At 28.3% G+C, this 26,961-nt stretch overlaps 1 protein-coding gene and 1 non-coding gene across 2 annotated transcripts in view; both read left to right on the forward strand.

Annotated features, from left to right (window-relative positions):
- Positions 1-1,304: 1,304 nt before the first annotated feature.
- On the forward strand, positions 1,305-1,377 carry TRNAV-UAC (transfer RNA valine (anticodon UAC)). Its single transcript has one exon. It is a non-coding gene; the product is annotated as a tRNA-Val (tRNA).
- Positions 1,378-2,756: 1,379 nt separating this feature from the next.
- Positions 2,757-26,961, forward strand: part of sprt (PDZ domain-containing protein sprite) — a 55,039-nt gene continuing 30,834 nt past the window's right edge. Inside the window, exons 1-3 of the mRNA XM_017901579.1 lie at positions 2,757-2,836; positions 11,766-11,859; positions 26,525-26,605. Coding sequence (XP_017757068.1) covers positions 2,757-2,836; positions 11,766-11,859; positions 26,525-26,605 — 255 coding nt within the window. The remainder of the gene's footprint in view (positions 2,837-11,765; positions 11,860-26,524; positions 26,606-26,961) is intronic.

Below are 26,961 nucleotides of genomic sequence, written 5' to 3' on the forward strand. Positions count from 1 at the left end.
CAGGCAGAACAATCTTTTTTCCGAGGGAATCATCGACTTGAAAATTGAAAAAAGAAAGGGAAAAAAGAATAAAGAAATGTAATACTCGATAACGTAAGTTAAGCACCGAAAAAAGTCAGCCTTCCAAGCGTGTGCTGAGTAGTTCCGTCAAGTTAAGCAGACCAACAAGTTCTTGCAGTATATACATTTATCTACATCCTCTATAAATTTCACTTGGATGTTGCGTGACATAGAAACATAGTAATTTGACGCCCCTATTTAATTGAATTAAAGATAATCGTTGCAAGAAATACTTAGGCAAACCTGCAATTTCGTATTTGATGTCAATTTTCATTTTTCACTCTTTGCACTCGACGATTTTTTCGTTAGAGAAAAATTGTAATTCGAAGACTTTCTGCCATAAAGTGGACGATATTTTTAAAACGATAAATAAGAAATCGTATGCAAATTAAGACGTAAAATTATTTTGCTTCGATATTCCACGCATCGTTGAGTAATTGTAAATTTGATATATTAAATAACATCCATGTTTAGAATCTGATTAAATGGCGACTGAAGCTCGCCTCTCGAGTGCAAAAGGTTAAACTTATCTTTTCAACACTCTTGTATAGGAATCAAAGACAAAAATGCAAATATGCTCATGCAAATATCGATCACTAAATAAAAATATTATCTTAAATTAATCAATAATTCTTCATATTTCTATTATTTACATGCTTTGTATTATCAAGGACAATTAAATTAACGATTAAACAATTTAATTTCTATATCCACACATTTTATCAATGATAAATAAATTGTAATAAATACATCCATCTTCAGAATCTGATTAAATCGCCTCTCGAGTGCAAAGGGTTAAATATAATTGTAAAAATGTTTTGTAACGTCCAAATTTTGCGACTGCCTCTTAGAATATTACTAATACTAATAATAAACCAAAGAAATATTTTTGGATCGTTCGTTTTGGATAAGCAGAACAATTGCAATCACGTCAGCCATCAAAACCCCTAATTTTAAACCAATCTGTACATGTTATTATATAATTCTTACAATTTTCACAATTTTGTAGCGAAAAAAATTGCGAATATTCTCCAAACATGAACGAAGAAGAGGAGGAAATCTTTATATTAAAAAGTCTTATGATTTCCTTGAAAAAAATTCTTGAAGATGCTCTTCCTTTTGACGTGGAGTAGCGTAAGACTCCCTTAGTATGTATAAGTTGTTTACCATAATCAGAGAGTTACCACGGCATAAAATAATTCGCAAAACAACACGATGTAGAAAATGAGGACGTAGGGCATCAAGGTTCCGTGGTGTAGCGGTTATCACATCTGCTTTACACGCAGAAGGTCGCCGGTTCGATTCTGGCCGGAACCATCTTTTTCTTGTTACAAGTTTTTTAATAAATGTGCAGAAAATATGAATCACGTGTAAAACATGAACAAGTAAATATACGTGGTACTTGAATTGTATTTTAATAACTCCTGATTCGTAATTTATATATTTACAGTTCTCGGATTCGTCAAAATTGAATATTAATATAAAATTATGATAATTAATTTGAATAATTTGGAAAAAGGTGTCTACTCTACAATTTTAACGGCAGAAATTAAAAAATTAATGGTTAATTTGAATAATATAAGAAAATATTCCATAAACTTTCCAAATTTCTTACTGCCTCGTTACCAAAAATATAAAAATTAATAATTAATTTATATGAGATTATGAAAAATATGACATAAGCTTATCAATTACCACAGTTCCTTAACAGAAATTAATAATTACTTGAAATAAAATTTTCTTGCAATTTTGTTAACAGAAATTCAAGAATTAACACTTAATTTATATAATATTGTGACAAATGTTCCAATAATTAATTAGAATAGTATTACAAAAAAATGTTTGACAAACTTTAATCCCTTCAACAGAAATTAAAAAATTAAGAATTAATTTATATAATATTATGACAAATTTTGCATGAATTTTTCGATTACTTCATAGTTCTTTGACAAAGACTAAAGTAGCAAATAATTAATTTGAATCGTATTATAAACAAATATTCCACAACTTTACAACTGCTCCATAATTTCTTCAACAAAAATTAAAAAATTAACACTTAATTTATATAATATTGTGACAAATGTTCCATAAGTTTTCAATTACTTCGCGATCCCTTGACAGACGGTAAAAAAATAAATAGTTAATTAAAATAATATTATAAAAAAATATTCCACAAACTTTTTAACTGTTCTATAATCCCTTTAACAGAAATTAAAAAATTAACAATTAATTTATATAATATTATGACAAATGTTGCATGAGTTTTTCAATTACTTTGCAATTCCTTGACAGAGGTTAAAAAAGTAAATAATTAATTAAAACAGTATTATAAAAAAGTATTCCACAAATTTTCAAATTCCTTTATAATTTCTTGAACAGAAATGGAAAAATCAACGATTAATTTGAATAATGTAAAGAAAAAATTCCACAGGCTTACCAATTCTTCTAAATTTTCTTAATAAAAAGTAAAAATAAATAAGAAATAAAAATAACAAAATTTATTTTGAAATTCAAAATAACAAAAAGTAATAATCAATTCACTCACAGTATCGTTGAAAAATATACGGCAAAATAAATCATACGTCAAGATAGGGATAGAGAAAGTAATAAGAGAAATGTTTTTGTTCCGTTTCAGATGTCAACGCAGCAGGCAAATTAACGTAGGTTGAAATGTTGCCGTTGTCGCTGTTGTCGCTATGAACGAGAGCCGGTGCTACATCGATTCGCCCGTGCTCGCTGAACATCAGCCATTCAACCGGAATGGGAAGGCACTCAGGTGTGATTATCATAAACGCAGGCTATACTATCGTATTATATTACGGGTTCGCGTTTAATTGCTCGCGACAAGAAGGGTGTGGAGTGGGCCTGTACGCTATACACTGATTTATCGCTCGTAATTGAAGAGTAGAATCCTGGAAGGCTCTGCTCATCGCGGCCATTGCGACCGATTAATTCTCCGTTCCCTATTCGTCAACTTTTTTCGCGACTTAACACATTTTTTTCGAACGTCCCCTGCATTTTTATAGTACTTTATTACCAATTCGAATAATTATACAGTTCGCGCTACTACCTGTAACGACAATGAACTTCACGCACTGGTTATGATTACTCTTTCCTACCGACAAACACGTGTTAACCTATTAATCTATTTAAGAAAATTCCAGACTGACTGTCGATTTTAAATCACTTTTTCTATGTCGTTACACATATTGATCAAAAGTTAAGAAACGAAGTAATGATTTACGAATTTTTTAATATCTTTTACCTTCTGAAATACGCTCGTTAATTACAAATAAGGTTAGGTTTTGTGCAGGTTGTTGTTTACTGGTATATAACTGGAGAACAAATTTTATTCCTTCTTTTCGACCCATTTTTGCATATAGAAATATTATTCCATTATTGTACCATGATTTTTAGGATACCTTGTGTGGCTTAATATTTTTGGCATACTTATTGAAAATACGAATCATGGCGGCGCTAGTGTACTCAATGCAGGATCACCTTAAGGTTATAAAAAATGAATCAATATTGTATTGAAACTTCGTATTTTTTAATTAACGGTGCTTTCGATTAGTATTGTATGTAGATTGATTTCAAATATTGTTAAATAATTTTTATAATGAATGTATTGTAAATACTGTACATATCGTTGAATTATTTTCTGATTTCACTAATGTAATTTTGACACTTCCATTTTGCTGTATATATCGTTACTGTTTCAAATATTTCAGTATAACTTTAAGTTTAAATTTCAGTTTTAAATACTGCAAAGTTTAATATTAAATAATTGTTTGTTATATACTTTTATAATTCTATCAGTTATTACAAGTTATTAGAACAAAAATATATTTAAATCCTTGTGAAAGGCGTGTGCTTCTTGTATGAGAATGCAAGAATGGAAATTCTCATACAAAGGATTAAATATTTATTAAATAATTGATACTTAGGTATGCAGGACGTGTTGATTCGTTTTAAAATATCTTCAATTAAAATTGTTTCCGTAATTATTTTTACTTCCTGATATTTGAGAATTTTAATGGATAAATATTATAGATTAAAGATATTCTTTGCGAGCTATTACCAAAGTTTAACCTCTACAATTCTGTTCTGCAACATTCTAATTAAGACAACCTTAAGACAATTTTCCATTTAACTCACTAGCGCCACCACGGCCCATATCTCCAATAAATGTTATGTAAATGTTGTGTATGACGTTGAATTATTTTCTAATTTTACTGCTATAATCTTGGAACATTTATTAAAGGATTAAAAAGCTCTGAGGTATAGGATATTATTTCTTTTTCCTATTTTACATTTTAAAATATGTATCTTGAAAAATAAAAAATATACAAAAATTTGTAAATGATGATTTTGTTTCTCATCTTTTGCCAGTAAGTGTACGCGAGCATCTGATTTGACCTAACCAAAAATTTTGCTAAGATCATTGAATGTTTAAAATAGTTGTCATATATTTTTCAAAGTACCTGTATTATTCTAATATTTTTCTCAGCTATAACAGTCTGTTTATTGCGTTAAATATTCGTTACTTTGTAATATCTATGTTGAAACAATTTGTTGGTATAATTCTTCATTTATGACCCAATTTCGTGCCCTCGCTGGTATTAAAGTTCACAAAATTATGCTAACCGTTTAAGTGCCACGTAACTCGATCATGCAGTTCAGATTTTATGTCGAAGAGTGTTACCGTATCGGATCGCAATATGAAACTGACGGTGCGTACGGATTCTGCCACAGCGCCATCTCATCGTGAGTCTTAACCTTGACATTAAACCTATCGATAATTTATATGTACACTCACACACAAGAGTATTCAAAAACAATATGATACAAGTAGTAAAGAGATAATTCCAAGATTATATCAATAAAATTAGAAAATAATTCAACGATATGTACGATATCTACAATATATTTATTGTAGTTACGAACCGTGGTGGCGCTAGTGAGTTATACAGAAAACCAATAAGAATGAAAATTCTTTTTTCTCTTTCAAATTTTTTAATTTATATAAAACTCTATAAATATGTATACCATAACAGATTATACAAACACTAATTTTTTTTACTAATAGATTAGGCGAATTTAAGTATGCTTATAATTAATCGACTTTCAATTATAATATAAAACACGATATATATTTTTTCATAATTCTAAGTGAGATAACGATATTATACAATTCTAAATTAGATGCATAAAGTATATAGGTAAAAGAAAGTGGTAATCGATCAATTTATCCACGATGCTTAAAGACGAATTGTTCCATTCACCATGGTCTAACCTTTAAAATGCGCATCGAGTGCTTCGTTTATTGACAAAGTAGTCGGAAATTATTCTGCAGGTAATGAAATATCCATAGCAAATAATGGAAGACCATTACATCCAACGCGTTTCGATCAACGGTTTGGAGATCAAGGACTGATACATTACCTTGCCGGACATCAAAGGTTAGGTCAACCTCGCGTGCAGTGGAGTAAACGAGAACAAGTGATTGCTTTCGCATGCGCCATTATCTGTTGATAAGTTTACTCAGACGATGGTATTGCTCGCTGAACAGGAATCCCGCGCATGCTCGGAAAGAAGGCTTACGACCCCATAGAATGCAACGTGCGCAAACACTCGAATGAAATGACCACGTCGTTCGACGAAATTTTCGTTCGATGCTAAATAAACTGCCAAGTAACTCAGCTTCCTTAGAAAATATGACATGTGCGGATAAAAGTAGCAACACTCCTAACCAACGGAGCACGAGAGGTTAGGTTTAATTTATTAAAGGAAATTCTCGTTATACTATGGTTGACAAGTATGATCAGGCACGCTTTTTATTACGAATAATACTATCGACGATACTTGTTTACCTACATGGCTAACAAGTATGAGATATTTGCAATTCCTTGTATTCCACACAGATGTCGTTTCGATTTTTAAACGATTCCATGGTGATATTCCATGATGCTGAGAGTTTACAAATATAAAGAATAAATGAAGGTTGTAAATAAATATACGGACTAATTTAACGAGCAAATGAAGATATTTCAATGAAAGTAGGATTAAATACTTTCGATAGGTTATAAGTGACTCTTCGTGTTTATTTTCTTCCTCTTGAGATTAAAAGTTTTCCTTATCAACTGATCGATAGTTAGAAATTATTTCGATAAATAATTCTGTTACTTCTTTTTGTTGTTTTCTTATCAAAGTATAACTTTATGTATTTAATACTAGGCTTACCAAAGGAATCAAAGTGGCTTGTTCTAAATATTTTATGTTTCCAATTATTTAAAACATACAAATGTAATTTTAACGAGATTAATGTCGAATTTTATTCATATATACAGGATGTTCCAAGAAATGTATACACACTTTGCGTAATTATAAATAAATTATATTTATATTGTAATAAATTAGTATAAATTAGAAAGAATAAGGTATTAAAGTGTGTTTATGTTTTTTGGGACACCCTGTATATGTATTTGTCTTCACCATGTTACTACAATTGAAACATTCCTATGGAAAGTTACAAACACCAAAAATTTAAAAAAAATTTGTTTTGTATGAAAAGATGTTATATGTGCCAGTGGAAATACGGTGATATGTAATTTAATTTCTGACATTTATGTACGTTATCATTCCTGTATAATATATTTAAGTACTCATTACAGGTTAGTAGTTCTAGTGATAAATAACTTGTTTATCTAGTGATAAACAAAATTTTGGTTACTGTTCAATTAAATGATATCCTACCGATTGAATCTACTTATCTAAACGTGAACTATTATAATTTGCACGGAAGATCATAGGTGGCAGGCACAAACAGTGGACTTCTGTTACAATGGAATTCCTATAATTCAGTATGTTCGAGACTTCGACAGCGTCGGATTATCGAATTATTTGTATAACGACAAAAATAATGGAAAAATGAATTGCGATTAATATTGTAATGTTATTTATTCGTCAACGGTGTAAATTTTATATCTCTGCGTGACCTACTGGATGAAAACTTCTTTATTCGAGCGAAGTATACTTCGCACTTCACGATGGTTATCGAATGATGAACATAATCGAGACTATAGTTGTCGAACTATCGATTGCTCTACATTATTCGCTGCTGGATTATCGGAATGTAATGCATTTGAACTTCAGTTATACATATGAACTGATTGTTTCGTGATAAATTCAGGTGAATGAAATTTTGCAGTATTTTTAATCTTTATGATGGATATTTAAGTTTTCTCAACACGTTCGAGGGACCACGATAAAATTTACATTATTCTTACGATATAATTATGAATTATCAAACAATATTATGGCAAAAACAAAATGGTGCAAATTATTAACGTCTTCTGTTCAAAGTTCTCTATTTATTTACGTTGTTCAAATTTTCAAAAACTGGTTAGAATAAAATAAATATGAATTTAAAAAATTAGTATCGTTGCACACTGGTGACTACCATGGCGCCACTGAGGAGAAAAATGCCGGTCACTGATGACCACCATGACAGTCAACGTGTTAATATATTTTTACGTTTGGTATTAATCGTATCGTAGCACGTAATACAACGTAAGTTCCAGTGTTTTTACGTAATTAAATATGAAGTAACACAGATGCAGTGACTCATAAAAATATTCGAGTGCTATATTTTAAGGGGGTTTTCTAACCTACAAATTCTGATTTTAATGAAAGTATGCATGTACGTGAAGTATAACTAGTTAAACACGAAGTAATCTTTTCGTCGGCAGAAAATAACTTTGAAGATGTGAAATCAACGATTGAAGTCTTAACAATTTTTTTATTTTTAAACGGGATTTCACAGCAGGAAATTCTTACCATAGAATGACAGAGGATGACGGAACACGGAAAATTAAATATTTTTTATTTGAAAAGTTTTGCTTTAATAACGTTACTATATTATTATATAATTATTTTATTAATATGAATATATTAGTATTTATTATTATTATTATACAAAATGAGACACATAAACTATTTTATTCACAATTATTGGAGACACTAACCTGATATTTTTTTTATTTTATTTAAACGGTTAAAGAGGAGCATTTATTTGAGGTACATCAAATTTTTCAAAGCGTATTCTTCAAAGTACACGTAAAAAAATTACCTTGAAAGAATTTTTATTCCTATCACTGTACACATATCCTCGTAATCGTAAAACTTTATTTTCATGTAACGTTTTGATGTAACGTTAATAATGGAAATATTTAGTCTTGCTTGTCATGACTCACCCTGTATACATACGTATAAATATATGTATATACAGGATGTTCCAACAATGGTAGTACAACCGAGGAGTGATACTCCATGCAGAAACGAATCGAAGAAAAGAATAAAATTTTTTGATTCCAGGCTTCGTTTCAAAGAAAATCAACTTTGAATATTCACCAACTGCGCATGCACTTAGCTATAGCTTATATACGATACATGAGTATCGGAGTACAATTAAAGAGGGATTGATTCAACGTGAAAAAACAAATCGAAAATGAAAAATAACATTTTTTCATTTGAAGCTTCGGTGTCGAGATAATTGACTTTGAATAGTCACCGAGTGTGCGTGCACTTCACTTTAGCAATGGCGGATGGAGCATCAGTATATCAGGGTATACAATAGATATTCAAAGTCGATTTTCTCGACAACGAAGCTTCAAATGAAAAAATTTTATTCTTTATTTTTTATTTGTTTTTTCGTGTAGAATCGCCCCGTACTCGGTTATACCACCGATGTCGATGTATTGATGATCTATCCACCTAAAACAAAGTTAAGTGCATATCTTCTCGGTGAATATTCAAAGTTGATTTTCTCGAAAACAATGCTTCGAATAAAAAAATTTTATTGCTTCTTTTCAGTTCGTCTCTGCGTGTAGAATCACCCCTTTTCCGGTTGTATTACCATTGCTAGAACACCCTGTATATGTGCATGTGCTGATGTCTGTGCAAAGATTTCTGATAATAATAAACTGGAAGCATTTCTTCAGGATAAATACTATGAGAATGACTTACACTGTTATAATTCTCAGCCCTCGAAATATCCTTTGTTCGCACTTCTATCCTACAGTTGAACATTCTTCGTTCGCTCGACTATTATTCCCACATAAATGAAATTCTTGACATCTTTCATTAGGGCAGCAGTAAAAAGAACTATTTTCAATTCGTGTCAAGGGTTTAATTTCGTCTAACAATTAAAGTATCGCATTCAGCAATTTTAAACTAGAATTAGAACCAAATCTTTGTGAGAAAATCCGTAAAAATATAAAAATCAAATTAGAAGACTATTTACATAACAATGGTAGTTGCTTCTAATTGTGTTTAGAACTATAAACCCAGGTTAATCTTCGTAACTTATTGTTAGAAGAAGAAATTGAAAGCAAAACAGGTAACAATGAGTAATGCATCATTTAGAAATTAGCAAATCTAATTATCATAAAAATTCAACAGTAGTGTTTTGTCTAAACATAATATTAAAAACATACTAAGTGACAAAAATCGTTAGCTTTAATTTCGAATATTATATTATAAATTTGATTAACAGAAAAAATTAATAAATTTATAAAAATGGTTAAATGATATTCTTATATAACATTTTTATCATTGCAATAGTATACAATTATCTGCAAAATTCGTAATATAATATATTATTTTTGCATACACTGTACGTAATTATTAAATTTGTGTTAGCAATTGTACTGGTATTATTTGTTGCTCTGAAATGTGATCCCTGATCTCATTAAAAATAAAATATTTGAAATAATTTTTAAAATAAATTTATACTAACTATTACAATATGACTAATAATATGATTTATAAAAAAAGTTAATTGCATTTTACAGGCCTCTCCATAGTATATAACTCATCTATGAAAAATTTATTCACGACACCTGAAATAAAAGAAATATTCAAGATGATTAAAGTTATCAGTTCATCCTATATAAATATAATACATATCGTTATATATAGAAATATTATTGTATATACAGTCATGCAATTGCTTCAGATCATAACTGTGTTACCAGTACAGTCACAGAAAAATACCAAAGGAGAATGATTCAAATATCGATGCCTCTGTAGGATTATTACAAATACAATGATCTATGCACAATTGCATTATTTCCACTAACAGAAATATATATTTCTTTTTACATACCTTTCTTTCTTCTCACCATACTGTGTATAAAAGCACTGCAATAAAGTAGTAAAAAGAATTATTAATTTACGAGATACCTAAAATGTTATTGAAATAATTCGATCAAAAAAGTAACTCAATAGTTAATTGCACATGTACTGTCTAATACCATTAGACTTGTAAAGAAAACATAGTCCTACAGATATAATATTCTTTACGTCATTCACTTTTTTTCCTTCTACATTTTTCTGTGATTGTTCTGCTAATGGAATTATGACTTGGAACAGTAATAGCAAGTTGACCCTGTATAATACGGAATATAACGAACGTATAGGGTGTTTCACGTAACTGGACCCAACCAAAATTCTGAAGCAGTGGAAAATAGAAAAGACTTGATTAAGCAAAAACAGATGTTATTAAATTATATATATGTGTTTCCTCTGAGAATTATTTACAAATTTCACCTCTTTTATATATATTATATAAACATACAGACTGTCCCAGCAACGATAGTTCAACCAGGAAGGAGGTAATTCTATATGCAGAAACGAATAACAAAAGAAAGAATAAAATTTTTTGATTCGAAGCTTTATTTTTGAGACAATCGACTTTGAATATTCGCCGAGAAGATATGCACTTAACTTTGTTTTAGGTGGATAGATAATTAATACATCGGCATTGGTGGTATAACCGAGAAGGAAGTGATTCTATATGAAAAAACAAATCAAAAATAAAGAATAAAATTTTTTCATTTGAAGCTTCATTGTCGAGAAAATCGGCTTTGAATATTCGCCGAATACACGTGCACTTAGCTATGGCTTAGATGTATGGACCATCAATACATCAACATCGGTGGTACAACCAAGGGGAGGGTGATTCTACGTGAAAAAACAAATCGAAAATAAGGAATAAAATTTTTTTATTCGAAGCTTCGTTGTCAAGAAAATCGGCTTTGAATACCCACCGAGTACGCGCGCACTTAACTTTGGCTATGGCGGATGGACCATCAGTATATCAGTGTACTCGGCGAATATTCAAAGTGGATTTTCTCGAAAACGAAGCTTCGAATAAAAAAATGTTATTCCTTCTTTTTTTATTCGTTTCTGCATGTACAATCATCTTCTTCCCGGTTGTACCGTTGCTGGGACACCCTGTATATATACGTCTGTAAATGTACAAAAAAAATATGTATATTTCATTTATAAATGTAAAGATAACCTTGAAATTTTCGAAATATCATATCCGACATGAATTCGTACCTGCGTTATGAAATTTTGTTCTACTTTTCACGTCAGACCTGTAGTTGGGTCCAGTTGTATGAAATGCTCTGTATAATATATAATGGATATATAGAAAGGTGAAGATATGTAAAAACAATAAATTTTGTTAAAATACGATGGAATACTTGAATAATGTATAAGCAATAAAATATTTTATATCATGGTCTAAGAAATTACGACCCTTTGACATGCAATTACAATACGTTCGATTGCGCAGAGAAGAGATTCAACTGTCTCAATCGTCATATACACGGTACATTAAACAGCTTTGATTTCAGGGGATCGAAGAAGAGTGTTCTATTCTATACAACCGACTGTGGTGACGGCAAAGAAGATCTAGGACTAAAACTTCAGCAAAGATCAGTTTCTTTGGTGAGTTAAATCAATTTTGTAAAATAATTATACACAAATGATAGCATGTAATGTTAACATTTGTATATTTTTAATTGCGTATGTGAAATTCTGTTTAGAACTTTTTACTTAATTTCATAAACATAAAAGCATAATTTGGACTTATATGAAATGTTCTGTTTTTGACTGGAGTTTGGAACAAAAGTTGTAACTTGAGATAAGAAAGGTATAACATAACTCATACAGTGCAATGTGTTTAGAATTATCATTTCATATTAGAAAACTAGCATAAAAATTCAAAAAGATTGAAGCTACGGTTACAATAGTAAATATTATTTGAAACGCTATCTTAATTTAATTGATAAACTTTATATGTCATTACCATTTTATATTAGAAGATTAACATAAGCATTCAAACAGACAGAAGTTACAGTTACAATAGTAAATACTAATTCAAGTATCCAACCTATCTAATTAAGAAAGTTTATATTTAGAATTACTATTCAAGATTGCAAAACTAACTTAAACATTCAAAATGATTAAAATTACAGTTAGAATAGTAAATACTAATTACAGCAGCTATCTCATCTAATTGACAAAGGTTATATATAGAATTATCATTTCATAGGATAAAACTAACACAAAAATATAAAGAGATAAGAATTATAGTTAATAGTACGCATCAATTGAGGTATCTATATCTCTTAATCGACAAAGTGTTTATATTAAGAATGACCATTTTATATTCTGAAACTAGCATAAAAGTTCATAAGCAATGAAATTATTGCTATAACGATAAACATCAATTTAAGTATACATTCTTTCTGACAAATATATATGTATTCAGAATTATCATCTCACATTATAAAACTAGCATAAAAGTGCAAGAAGATTGAGGTTATGGTCACAATATTAAAAATCAATTGAAGTATCTCTTCCTTTCAATTGACAAGAATTATCATTTGATATTGTAAAACCAGTACAATAATTTCAATGGATTGAAATTACAGTTCGAGCAGCAAAATATGAGTTGAAATATCTATCCCTCCTGATTGACGATCTACCACACAAACAAGATCAGCAATTTCTAACCAAGAAATCAATCTAAGAACTCGTGATTATAACCATTTCCCTGCTATTATTGGCAATAATGATCCATTCGATAAGAATGACCAGAAACTAATAGCTCCTCTCAGTCTTCTCGTCCTTTATACTAATCTTAGATTAAGAATTGGCGTATCTAGTATCTCTCCTAGGTCGCCTTCCGGGTCTCCCTTGCCAGTAGAAGCTTCCATCCCTGACAATGATTACACGTTCCCCTCATGCTCATGATGCTCCTTCTTCTCGAGCACACCCACGATCTCCGATGATTAACGAACGCGAAGACGACCCGTGGCGAACTAAGGCTGCTTTTAATTGCTTCAATTAACTACGTTGCGCCAGCACGATCCGAGTAGGAAGTTTCGTCGTGCACCACGCCGCCGTCACAAGGCACTGGCCTCTGCCGGTAATAACCCGACATTCTTTGTTCGCCAATAGTTGGAGGGGCGCCTTAAGGTATCGCGAGCATCCATAACACTTTCCATCCTATCGGTTATATCTACAATTCGAAACGTCGTCAGGCGTATAAGCGTTTACGTTATAGTGAATGACGTATCAATTACGCTTTGTGAAACACGGCAGTAATTATGACAGGTTATGGTTGAATTAGTCGTGAATCAACGACAGCTCGTTTCGTCGTTAGACCAACGATCCAGGTGAACCAGTGATGTCGAGATATAAGATGTTTCATGAAAGCGTGAAATTAATTTCGCAGTCGAGTTGTTTGAAATAGTGAAACAAATTTTATGAGAGATTGGCTTTTATCAATGATTTATTGGTTATGGGTAGAGATAGATTATTTTAATTAGTTAGGTTAGGCGAGTTAGCTTATCCGGGAGGGTTTTGATTTAGATGGATGTATGATGCTTGGAATATTTATTGAGATAGTTTCTTATTTGGGAATTTTAATTGTATTTGAACGTGATTTGATTTCATTTGTGTAATTATATTAAGATATCGAAGATTTTACAGTTATGAAATTAGTTAGGAAATTTTCTAGTGTATTCGCCTTAGTTTTATGTCATTTTCCTCTATTTCAGTTCAACAGTGAATAAAATTTAAATTTTATGCTACTTACTACTACTACTATTATTATTCTATGATATTAATTTTGTTACATCTACATATTTAATGTTTAATACTATATTTAATAATACATTTATTTTATACTTTTGTTAGTATTATTTATTATTACTAGTTTATTATATTTGTATTGTATTATATTTAATAATGATATTAATCTTTCATTATTAATTCACCTTTCATTTTATGGCATTTAAATTATATAATTCTCAAATGATTGTTATTAATCGACATTACCTAATTATTATTAGTAAATTAATTAATCAATGAAAGAAATCATAACAATAAAAATTATATATTATTATAAAATTATATAATTATATAATCACTATTATCTTTAATCAACTTTAAATTACTTTGTGTATACAGTCTCAACAATAATGTAATATAACTGTTAAAAAAATTGTCAAAAATTTTCTACCTAATTTAGCAATCTAGCAACATTAAACAAATTTTTTTAGTTTATTGAGGTTATATATAAACATGTAGTAGTTATATTGGGTGTCCCAAAATTCACGCAAGAAGTAATTTTGATAGAAGGCACAGGTTTTTAACAAAAAACTGTAAATATTGCTCAACAATGAAGACGCGTTATTCTTTCATATAACGCTCCATTTTTAATAACCCTGAACTGTCAGCTGTCACGCTGTATTTTTTTTTTTTTTTTTTTCGTTGGTAACACTGGCTCACAAATGGCGCAAGATTCAAATCTTGCGTGAATTTTCTAACACCCTGTACAATATATGCATATATATGTATATTTTCTCTCATAACTAATTTATATATTGAGCTATTTCAATTTGAAAGTTATATTCCAAATTCATGTACTTTAGCAAATTTCAAAAAAAGCTACTGGATTGAAGAATAAAAAGAATTATTAACATAACAGTAGTGATAGTCATACTGTTAATGATAACAGTAGTGTACTAGTGCTACTGTTACGTATTACTGATACAAATTACTGCTGTAAAGAATTATAATGAAGTAACTTTCATCGTTTTTCATTAGACGCTCAGTTTACATTGAATCAAGTAAATAGAGTGAATAAGAGTGGAATAGATTGCTATAATTATAATATAAACCGATTAATTATGTAAAGAAGATACAAATTTGTTTGGCTTCGTGTTACGGTCAGTTACTAAATATAACAGTGATATATTATACTTAAATAAGTATTTCGACACTTTAAAATACAAATTGCTCATGTTTAAACTAAAATATAAAATGCAATTTAAAAAAGTACACAATTATTCTATAATTATTATGAATAACCTATAAAACATATCACAAAATAAAAGTCATTTTCATATAAAGAGATTTTATTTGAAAATAAACGATTTTATTTTATTATTATTTATTTATCCCTCTATACTTTACAATTTTTAAATATGTCCCAATTTTGAATGAAGTGTATACATGACGTATATACATGACGTATAAAATACAGAGATACATAAAATACATTTACATAAAATAAGCTAATATTAAACTATTACCAAGACATATTATCAAGACTATAAAGGTAAAATATTGACATAGTTATGATAGTTTTAGAAAAGACAATGACACGTCAAATTTGAATATTTATATCTCAATAATGAAGCACAACTCGTTTTGAAAATTACTACATTTATTTAAAATATTAGCAAGGTCTCAAATAAAATGCACACTCTGTGCATACATAGAAGAAGAATAAAGATATAGATACATGAAGTTAAATCCAAAAATAAAATCAACTTTTAATAATTATTTGGAAAACTTTAACATCCGTAATGTAATAATTATTATTAAATTTTTCCTATTCATTAGCATTATTTTCTTTTGCTAATCTTTTGAATCACCTATTATATTTAAACATCGTACAAAATTAGCATTAGTAGTAACTTTACTCCTTTACCTAGCTTCACTCTTTAATTGTAAAATTACTAAAGCAGTAAATTACTACTTATATTAGAAACGGGATTAAAGAAGATTTCAATGTACGCATATATATCGTTAATGCAATAATAAACAGTTAATTCGCGCAAACAAATTTACGCAAAATAATATACACTGCTTGAATAATTTTCATAAGACAAGCCGCTTGAAATGGCCTAGTTCCAAAAATAGAATGAAAAGTGTCCCATTAATTTCATTGGTCCCGTTTCAGCATTGGCCACCGCGTTGACACGGATCGGTAGGTCAAGCAGATTTCGCAATAAAGTTTCACGATAGGCATGGACGTCTTAAGAGGGTCGATGACTCGCGCATTATACGATCATCGCGCATATACGTTAAGTGTCTCCCTCACGCGGGTGATGCGCGTATAACCGTGAGAATTCTTCAGCCAGCCAAGAAATCGTAATTCTCACGAGCCCTACAATCGGGCCTTTCGCGTAATTTCTCGGCTCGGGTTGCAGTCACACGCCATTCGCCTGGTGCGAGTAGAAAACCAGACACGCATCTTTCTAAAGTTCTATCTAAAACCGCTTCGTTCCTCTTCTCGACACTGAATACGCATTAACCACGCTTTCATAACTTTCTATTGTGCGACGTTTATACGAGCCGACGTAAGTTACTTTGTTAGCGGTATAAGAAATATTATTGGCATGAGAATTCTTATTGGCATAAGAAATGTAAGTAAAAGGGAAGAAACTCTGGAGGGAGTAGAAAAGAGAGAAGTGTGAATATAGACGCGATATTCATACCTCAGGATCTGCCGTTATTTTTAGGTTTGGAGATCATAATTTTTCAATTGCTATGAAAAATCGTGTCGCACTTTATAACAAAATTTTGTGTTATAATCAACGTATTAGCAAAATGTAGAAATTCATAAATGTAGCATTGGAAATTATAATATAAATTTTAGTTAGAGTTAAATTTTAGTTTAGTTAGTTATTTAATAAAGTTTAGTTATTATAATATAAGATTAGTTTGGAATTTGAATAGTAAAATTTATTATTTTAATTTTTATTTTGATAAGAAATTGAAATGTTTGCATTTTTTCAAAAATTTTATTTTTGGTTTAGACTGTATACTTCAGTTTTTAAAAGGAGATATTTTTTTATTAGATAAAACTAGCACTTAAAATTTTGCGAGTTTCAAATTGCGAATTTAAAAAATTTTTAAATTAGCCTACAGCACATCCCTATTTTCTTATAACGTCATTCTCATCGTAGATTTATTCTAATAAAATAATATAAAAAAAGCTTAGAAACTAATTGCCTTTAACACATACCACTTATTATTTATTAAATTTTTATTTATTTTTTGAAACAAATGTATGTCAATTCTTCAAACTACTTTATTGTATTCATTTTTATAGTAATTAAGATAATTTCATAATTAATCTAATTTTGTATGAAACACAATTTAAAGATAAATTGTTATATTCAATAAAGTTTATTTTTGAACAATGGCTCTCAAGTTATTATTTATTATGTAATACAGTTATTAACATAACAAATTATAAACAATACATGAATTATATAAATTATACATAATTTCCTGTTGTATTAATAATACATGTATTAATAAATTATCAATAACCAATAATAAGTTATAATTATTGTAAGATGCATAATGAATAATAAATAACAATAAATTACAATTTCAATATATTATAAATAATAACAAATCGTAATAAATTAAAATAATTACACAATATATCATGAATGATAATAAATAATGATAAATTACAATTACAATATATTATAAATAATAACAAATTATAACATATTAAAATAATTACATAAAATATCACGAGTAATAATAAATCATAAATTATTCATTTTTATGTAATTCCTATATAAATTTCTGCAGCTTCTTCCATGTTGAAATTGTTAAAACAATAAGACAGGAGTAATTTGAGGTGAAGAAACAGTTATGAACATTCCTCGTGATGCATAACTTGCAACAAACCAATTCAGGTGATTGTTTCTTTCAACAAATTCCACCACAATGGCAGACCTCTTTATGAAACACATATGGTGCAAAATGAATTTACATGTGCACTCATGCTAACTTAGTATGTTAATACATACGAAGCAGTCATATTTCCAGCCATTGAAATTATCACGTAGATAACATGCATTCAATTTTCATTTTTGACATTCTATAATTGAAAGAATATTGTAAATTACTGCCATACAAAAATTTATAACACACCTGTGACGAATATTAAAATTTAGAATAACGAAATTATTACAACTTCATTATTCGACGTTGCAAAAAATCGAAATATTCGCATAATTCGTGGAGAAATTTAATTCTGTATAATTTTCCTTACTTATGTAGCAGAGAATTATAGAGTGACTAGAATTTCTTGTTTTCACTTAAGGACTAGAAACCGGTAATAGCTGCAGATAGATTATTTAATACCACTAAAGTGATATAGTAATAAATGGACAGTGGTTCTTTATGTAAATCCAAACTTTTATAGGAAATAGGTGAAATTACAGGAACTCCATAGAATTTTGCTTTGTCGTTAGATGATTTAAAGAATCCAATTTATTATGCATATTTTTCATAACGTATAATTGTATAAATATTTAATTTATTAGAAACACAGAAAATTTGTTTATAACATGATTATTGCAATAAAGTTAAATCAGATTCTTATAAATTTTATAAATATTATACTATAAATATATATAAATATTAAAATGGGATTTTTATAAATATTAACACTTTTATAAACATTTTAAAACAACTAAATTTCTTTAATACATAAATTTCATGCAGTATTGTGAAATAAACAATTTTATTTTCTAAAATTGGCATAGTATTTGATTTCAAAACTGAATTTTTTTTTGGTTTCAAAAACATACTGGTTTTTATATAGAATTAAATAAAAGATGGTGATAAAATACAATTCTGTATATTATTAGTTACCTTTTATTTAATTCGATATCAAAATAAATAAATTTCTAATCTCAAAAAGAATTTTTATTTCATACCCAAATGCGATTTCTGGTAAAATTCGAAGGGTCATCAAAAATTTCGTTACAGTATTGTTGCAAATTTATTACTCTATAATATTTTTCTACGTGAGGTAGAAAAATCATAGATTGAATAAAAATTCTTGTAAGATGTGTATTTAAAATTACAATAAATAAATTTTCTTTTGTACAGAATGTTTAGTAACTAATGGTACAATCAATCAAAAATTGATTCAATACCTAAAAACAAGTCAAAGAGGAAAAATAAAATTTTTTCGTTCGAGGCTTTATTTTTGAGAAAATTGAGCCTGAAGATTCATGGGATATGCATTATTTTATTCAAGTTTTGGTGCTATAAATTTCACTATAGATTATCTATTCATATGCACAAACATTTCCAGTATCTTTACATTTATAGTAAGTATATCGAATAATAGAATGACACGAAAACTATACTGAAATTAAATATGATTAAATTTATACGCACCCCACGAATTTTTAAATTTAATTTTCTCGAAAATAGGACCTTGTACAAAAAAATTTTATTCTTCCTTTTCGATTCATTTTTAAATGCACAATGTATAGGGTATTAAGAAAAGCCACCTTTTCTAACACATGATAATGACAAAGCTTTTGACAATTGTCATTTGTTATCAATATTATAATTATTTGTTAATGTAACTTTCAAAATCGTAGTTCCAGACGTCTTTTAAAAAGAAGAATAATAAAATTTTGTATCATTTCGTATGTATAACAGTATGTAACCAATAATGGTCAAGAGAGTGCATTTTCATTGTCTAACGTTTGATTACTATAATAAAAATAAAGATACAGTTGGAATGAAAATAGAAATGTGTTTCCTTCTTAAGAGTACGGTATGGAAGTGATTTGCACATTCTAAAAACGGCAGTTACTCTTTAGAAGGTCTGTAAGTGTGAGAAAAATGTACTTTATAACATAAAGTCACTTAGAATTCCATAATGAATCAGCATCGTGTTTTTCACTATTATCCTGATAAAATAAATGTCCTAATACTTACAATCGACAGTGTATTTGTATATTCTGCTTATTTCAACACACATCTGCATAAATATTCTCTGTCTAAATAATAATAACAAAATAATAAATAAATAAAGCAAGACACAAAATATACACACATAATCCTGTCTATAATTTTATTTTATTTTTAATTTAATATAATTTTATTTTATTTTTAATTTAATATAATTTTATTTTATTTTATTTTTAATTTAATATAATTTAATTTTATCGTAAAAGCTATTGAAAATGTAAATTTATTATATAAAGAACTTTATGTAAACAACGGTTTGAAAGAGATTCATAGAAACGGAGAATAATAACGTTTCACTGGCAAATAGGTCGAGAAGAAAATGGTAAAATGTCATCGATAATACTGTTTGAAAAGAGATGACTGAAAATAGTTCATGGCAAACAGTAAGAGGAATAGTACTTAAAATGAAACTGAAAGCCTGAATAATTCTACGATTATTCGACGCTTGGTGCAAACAGGAAAAGTAAAGAAAGTGAATAAATGGGTTCCGCATGAGTTAAACGACATGCTGCAGCGAAGACGAATGGTGATAGTCACTTCGTTATTTCAAACAAATGAACAAAATTGATTGGAATATAACGTTTTGATACGTAACTCCTGTTTCTGTCATCTTCTAACTATTAATTAATTTTTTTTTATCTTTCAACAATATTTTTACAAATTTTTCGGAATTTTTCGAAGTCTTTGAGTCATTGCTTCAGGACAAGAGATGGATTATTTAATACTACGAACTGAGAAATCTTAGAAAAATATTTGGCTAGTTGGAAAATAATTTCGGTATTTGTAGTATACAGGTTTGGTATAATGGTAATCATTTTGTTTGTGTCAAAGTACGTTTATTAAACAATATATTGAAAATTTTGATCTGAGACAAATAATTTTAATTAAGAATACTGCATCGTATTAAAGAAAAATTCAATGTTACTTATTAGTCAGACAAGTAGAAATATAGTTAAATTTCATCATGCAAAGAAATCTATAATAATGAAGTAGGTAATTATTTTTATGTAAAAGTTGAGCACTATTTTCTACTTCAAATTTATGGTGTTCATACCTTGTCTCTTTTTAAATTTGTTTAACAATTTGTAAATTCTGTCTTCTATAAAAAATACTTTATCTTCTATAAAAAATATACTTTTTTACTTCTATATATGTCACACGATTCAGAAATTATGTAAATACAGAAATATTTTGGTTTGCTGAATTTTATTTTATTTATTTTATTAATGAACTATTTTATTTTATTATTATGACATTAATACCACTCTAAGTGTAGTAATATTTTTCAAAATTCGTGATATTTATACACAGAAAAATTATTTAAATCTTTTTAGTACAGTATTTTGAGAATTGGGAGAAATTTTGTTATATAGATTAACAAAATTTTTACAAAAGAATATATGGGTAAGAGGATTTAAAAATTACATGAAATTAATTATGGCTTAATGCATATAAAACTGCTTTTCAACAAGTGTAAATATGTGTTTGTCCGATGCATACGTCAAGACGATCGGATAAATAAATTCCTATGAAAGTGATTATATTGCATGCATTCCATTCTTTGGATGTTTTGTGAATTCGTCAGAATTGATTGATCGCATCATCGATTGTGCAAACGATTGTGCAATCTCCATTTCTTTGTGAAAGGAAGATATAAAGAGAAGAAGGAAATAACCATAGCCTATCATATTTGTCCAGTGAATATTTTGCCATTAGTAATTCATAATTCAAGCCAATTATCTAGTCTAATAATTCGTAAATTTATTCGTCGCATACGCAGTCACTGTGACCGTAGCCTGAGTAGAAGTGAAGAAAATGATTTTGTGTTATGAAAGAACATATATGCACATTAACAGCAAGTGATTAACTAACTAAACATTTTCGAGTATACGCTCTTTTATGTATATACTATATTTATTATTATTATATACATATATATACGTTTTTCGTAGCAAAGAAGTTAATTAATATTAGATATACAGGGTATCTCAGCAACGGTAAGACAACCGGGAAAAGGGTGATTCTACGTGAAAAAATAAATCGAAAATAGAGAATAAAATTTTTTGATTCGAAGCTTCGTTTTCGAGAAAATCGACTTTGAACATTCACTAAGTGCATGTGCACTTAGCTATGGCTTATATGAATAGACCATCAATACATGAATATCGGTGATAAAATTGAGAAGGGGGTGGTTCTACGTTAAAAATTAAATCGAAAATAAAAAATAAAATTTTTTGATTCGAAGCCTCATTTTCGAGAAAATCAGCTTTGAATATCCACCGAATATGCTGATACACTGATGGTCCATCCGCCATAGCCAAAGTTAAGTGCACGTGCACTCGGTGAATATTTAAAGTCGATTTTCTCGAAAACGAGGCTTCGAATGAAAAAATTTTATTCTTTATTTTCGATTTGTTTTTTCGCGTAGAACCACCCCCTCCTCAATTTTACCACCGATACTTATGTATCGATGGTCTATTCATATAAGACATAGCTAAGTGCACGCGCACTCAGTGAATATTCAAAGCCAATTTTCTCGATAACGACGCTTTGAATGAAAAAATTTTATTCTTTATTTTCGATTTGCTTTTTCACGTAGAATCACCCCTTTCTGGTTGTACTGCCGTTGCTGGGACACCCTGTATATTAAATATATGATTTTCTAAAGAAACCACGTATGTTTAGAAACCAATATTGTTAAGTTTGTCATTTGGTATATACGCAATGGCGTAACGATAAAATATAATAGTACAATAATATCTAAACAAAATAAAATTCAAAAAATGGAGATATTTGCGTATTACAATTTTGAAATTACTCTACATTATACAAAATTAAAAAAATTTTTACAAAATATGTAAAATGATATCACCCTGAATTTAAAGTACAAAATATTATACAATTTTTAGGTCGTAACAATTACTAATTAATTTATTAAATTTCTTTCTATATCGAAATTTAACTATTCTTAGTTTTACTTTTCTAATATTTACTAATCGGCAATCAATCCCCTGTTTATCACATTATTGGCTTTAACAAATACTTTATTACTATTTCCTACGTAATAATAATAATAGGAAATAATTATTAACAATATAATAATATTTTTCAAGGAAAATAGGAAATGTGACATGCTGAATTATTACTTCCTGTGTTCAGTTCACTATTATTCGAAGAACAGGAACCACGAAATATTGCTGTCAAGTTTGATAAAATAACAGCTTCTCGTAAAGGAACGATAAAGTTGCTACACTAAATTACCCTGTGACTAGATCACTCGTAAACTTCAAACACGACTTTGCATCGTAGAATCGGGAAGTCAGTAACACTACAGGTGGTCAGAAACATAAAGCATAGCGAAAAAGCTCTCAGAATACCCATGGACAGCATAAAACACAGTGCTATGGGTGACCGTAAATAAATGTACTTCCATTGTATCATAATACTAAATCTGAAGAAATAAATAATAATAAATACCAGTAAGAAGGAAGTATAATAAATAAAATAGCTGTTAGCTATTATAGATTGGAGTCTATTTTCGAAATATAGACGCAAAATAAATTTTCACAATTTATTATCTCAAATTATTCTCACAAATTATTCATCTCCATTCTATCAATATTTTTTGTATAATATTATAAAATTAATATCGTAATAAACCAACAAGTATTGTCTTGTGCGTTAGTATAGATAATATAGATAGTTAGTATGATAATATCATTGTGTATGACATAACTACGACAGACAACATAACCTACAAATGCTTCATTTGACAAGTATTTACTGACAAATTCGTGGATCGATATGTTGTCATCGTCCAATTATATTGTTCATTGTATATATAATGTTGTAACATCAAAACTACCAAATTAATAAAGAAATGCTACTTAAAATTTTTAAGGTTAGTTTCTACTCGATACTTTGTACTCAAAATTGTAACTGAAGTCATTTGGCAAATTGTTGTTCATTCGTGGTAATAGCATGTAATTATTTTATTTACGGTACTCGAGAATCTTAGTGTGCAACTTAGATCTACTTAGAACTAGCATTACGTATTCCGTTACATAACCTAAGCTAAACATAACCTAAACATAAGCCAAGGTCAATGTTCTTAGCATTTTCCCCACTGCTCACCTATGTTTATTTGTGTTATATTACTTCAGTTTATATAGTATCGCTATTATGTTACTCGCATAATTAGAAATTATTGACTAAACATAATTCATAGCACTATTGAAAAACTTATGATATTACGCTAACTGAAACGAATAAAAATGTTGATAAAATCTTTTTCAGTTTGGTTTTTTGAGATATGTGTGCATGTATATTTATACATACATGTATATGATATGTACATACATAATATGTAAAAAATATATTTATCTTTTATAACTATATCATATCGTTGTATTATTTCTATATACATATATGTATTTCTATACATTAATAATATTATCTGTATGTTATATTATAATTTTATATTAATTTAATTTATATTTCCTAATTTAGTTATATTCTCTAAATTGTTAATATGTTAATTTCGAATAAGTGTGTGAAATTTAAAAGCATATTACGATTCCAAAATTTTAAAATGTTATCGAATAAACATACACATGGGACTATTATAATTTAATTCAAGAAATTTCTCCTCTATTTTAAAATTAATATAGCATTATTTGTACTAATAATTAATGTTATTAAAGTTCCAATGGCTTTGAGGTTCTTATTCCTTTGTGATATACGTCTTCTTTCTAACTTCATTTACTTTTGTTTTATAAAAATTTAATTAAAAGAGTCTAGAAATTAATTAAGGAAGGTTAAGTGCGAATTTACTATTATTACCTTGTTTGTTCAGACTTACATATATTTTGTGTTACATGTAACTATTACATTATACTAGACACTATAGAATACTATATTATACTGTATGAGAATAAAAATACAAAATACAAAATAGAGTTATCCTGAAAATAATCCTTGTTTATAAATTCATGTTTGTTAAAAATTGTAAAAACTCCTTTTTTTAATTACCCTATTTTTTATTCAAATTTTTATTACCTTTTATCTTTCAATATTACATTATTGTTTTTTATATAAAAATTATTTAGAATAGATAATATTTCTTTACCATGTTTACCTTTTCTGCGTGTCACATTTCAAAATTGCAATAAATTTTCAGTTTTGCTTCGTCCTAATATACTGACGTGGGAAATACCTGAATATTATGCCTTTTTATTTGTTAATTACACGTTAATATTTAGATTAATTAATGTCAATTATTCCTGAATTAAAATTATTTCTAAACACTAATTAAAACCTTAAAGTTCTCAATACAGAAATTACATCTCCAGGCATTCAGAATCTATAAAAATTTCCAGTCTTCATTTTACTGATAAAATTAATAATAAAAATAAATCACAACACGGAATTTATTAAAAAAAAATTGTCGACTGTATGAAGAAATTACGTGCGTTGAAGAAAGTCTTCATTATTTAAAATTAGTCCATTAATTGTGAGTTTCGTAGAGAATATATCATTGATAAGATGATTATCGTGTTATAATTATAATTATTGCGTGCACACGATTACCACCATTCTCATCGCTGAAAACTCATCACCCGTTAAAAAATGTTCCGAGCACCACGAGTATTATCTTACTGCGAAGACTCAAGAAGGACGACGCTCATCATAACAGGAAAACCACGGTCCCACCGTGTACCACGAAATGTACATGTAGTTAAAAGTATGGTTCATTAAATTAACAGTTGTTGCGTTACAACTCTTCCAGGTTGTACGTTCGTAACACGTTGAGGCAAAATAAATAGCATTAACAGTTAATACTTGAATATTAATTATATTTCCAAGCTATAAAAATGACATGAAATATAACAAAATATCACGTCGTTGTATCCTGTTTTCAAATTTATTGGGTCATTTGATATTTCAGTAAATAATAAAATGCAAACAGAGATATTAAACTAAAATGGAAAAATAATAATTCGATAATAGAAATAAAATGAAAAGATAGGAATTCAGTTACAGAAATAAAATAGAGAAATAATAATTATTTATTAATAGAGATAGAATAGAAAAATGCTAATTCAATAATGGAGTTAGAATGAAAAAATAGTTATTTAATAATTGAAATAAATTTTTAAAAAAAATGAGGAATTCAAGAATATTAATAAAGGAACAATAACAATTTATTTAAAAAAATAATGTAAAAAGGTAAAAATTTAGTAATGGAAATAAAATTGAAAAAATTTAAATAGTAATTCAATAATGCAAATAAAATGAAGAAATAGTAATTCGTATTTTAAGTATACCTTTCTTACAATTATTTATAAACATATCACATTTTGGTTTAATGTATAATATTTACCTCATAATTACTTGTACCATTAACTTATAATTAACTCATAATTGACTTATACGAGCACATAGTGAGAAATTACTGAGAAATTAATTAATGATATCACCCTACCAATAATTCTTATTTTTTTCCTTTCAGACCGCTCTGCATACTGGAACTGGAGCGCAACAGCAATTTCTGGAACCAAGAATGGCGCAACTAGAAACCTTGGAAGCAAAGGTAACAAAAAGAAAGAAACATAACAATTATCATATAAATAAATAAAATACAAAAATGAATTTTAAAATTGAAGATAAATTCAACTAAAAATTTTTCTTTCACAACGCAACATACTTATTCCATACTTTTGTTTAACAATTGCGCATCTGTCTTATGATTATTAATCATACAAACATATAAAGGTACACGAAGCAGATACAAAAATCAAAATTATAGTAAAAGTTGTAATTATACTGTTTATTACACAATTTAGTTTATTAGTTAATATCTTTGAAAAATAACTATAAATTATAAAAACAAAAGTAATACCATAAATATATATTTATATATACTCTTTAATTTTACAGTCCATTTTC

Source organism: Eufriesea mexicana, unplaced genomic scaffold (genome assembly GCF_001483705.2).
Source record: "Eufriesea mexicana isolate 0111107269 unplaced genomic scaffold, ASM148370v2 scaffold1674, whole genome shotgun sequence".
NCBI lineage: Eukaryota > Metazoa > Arthropoda > Insecta > Hymenoptera > Apidae > Eufriesea > Eufriesea mexicana.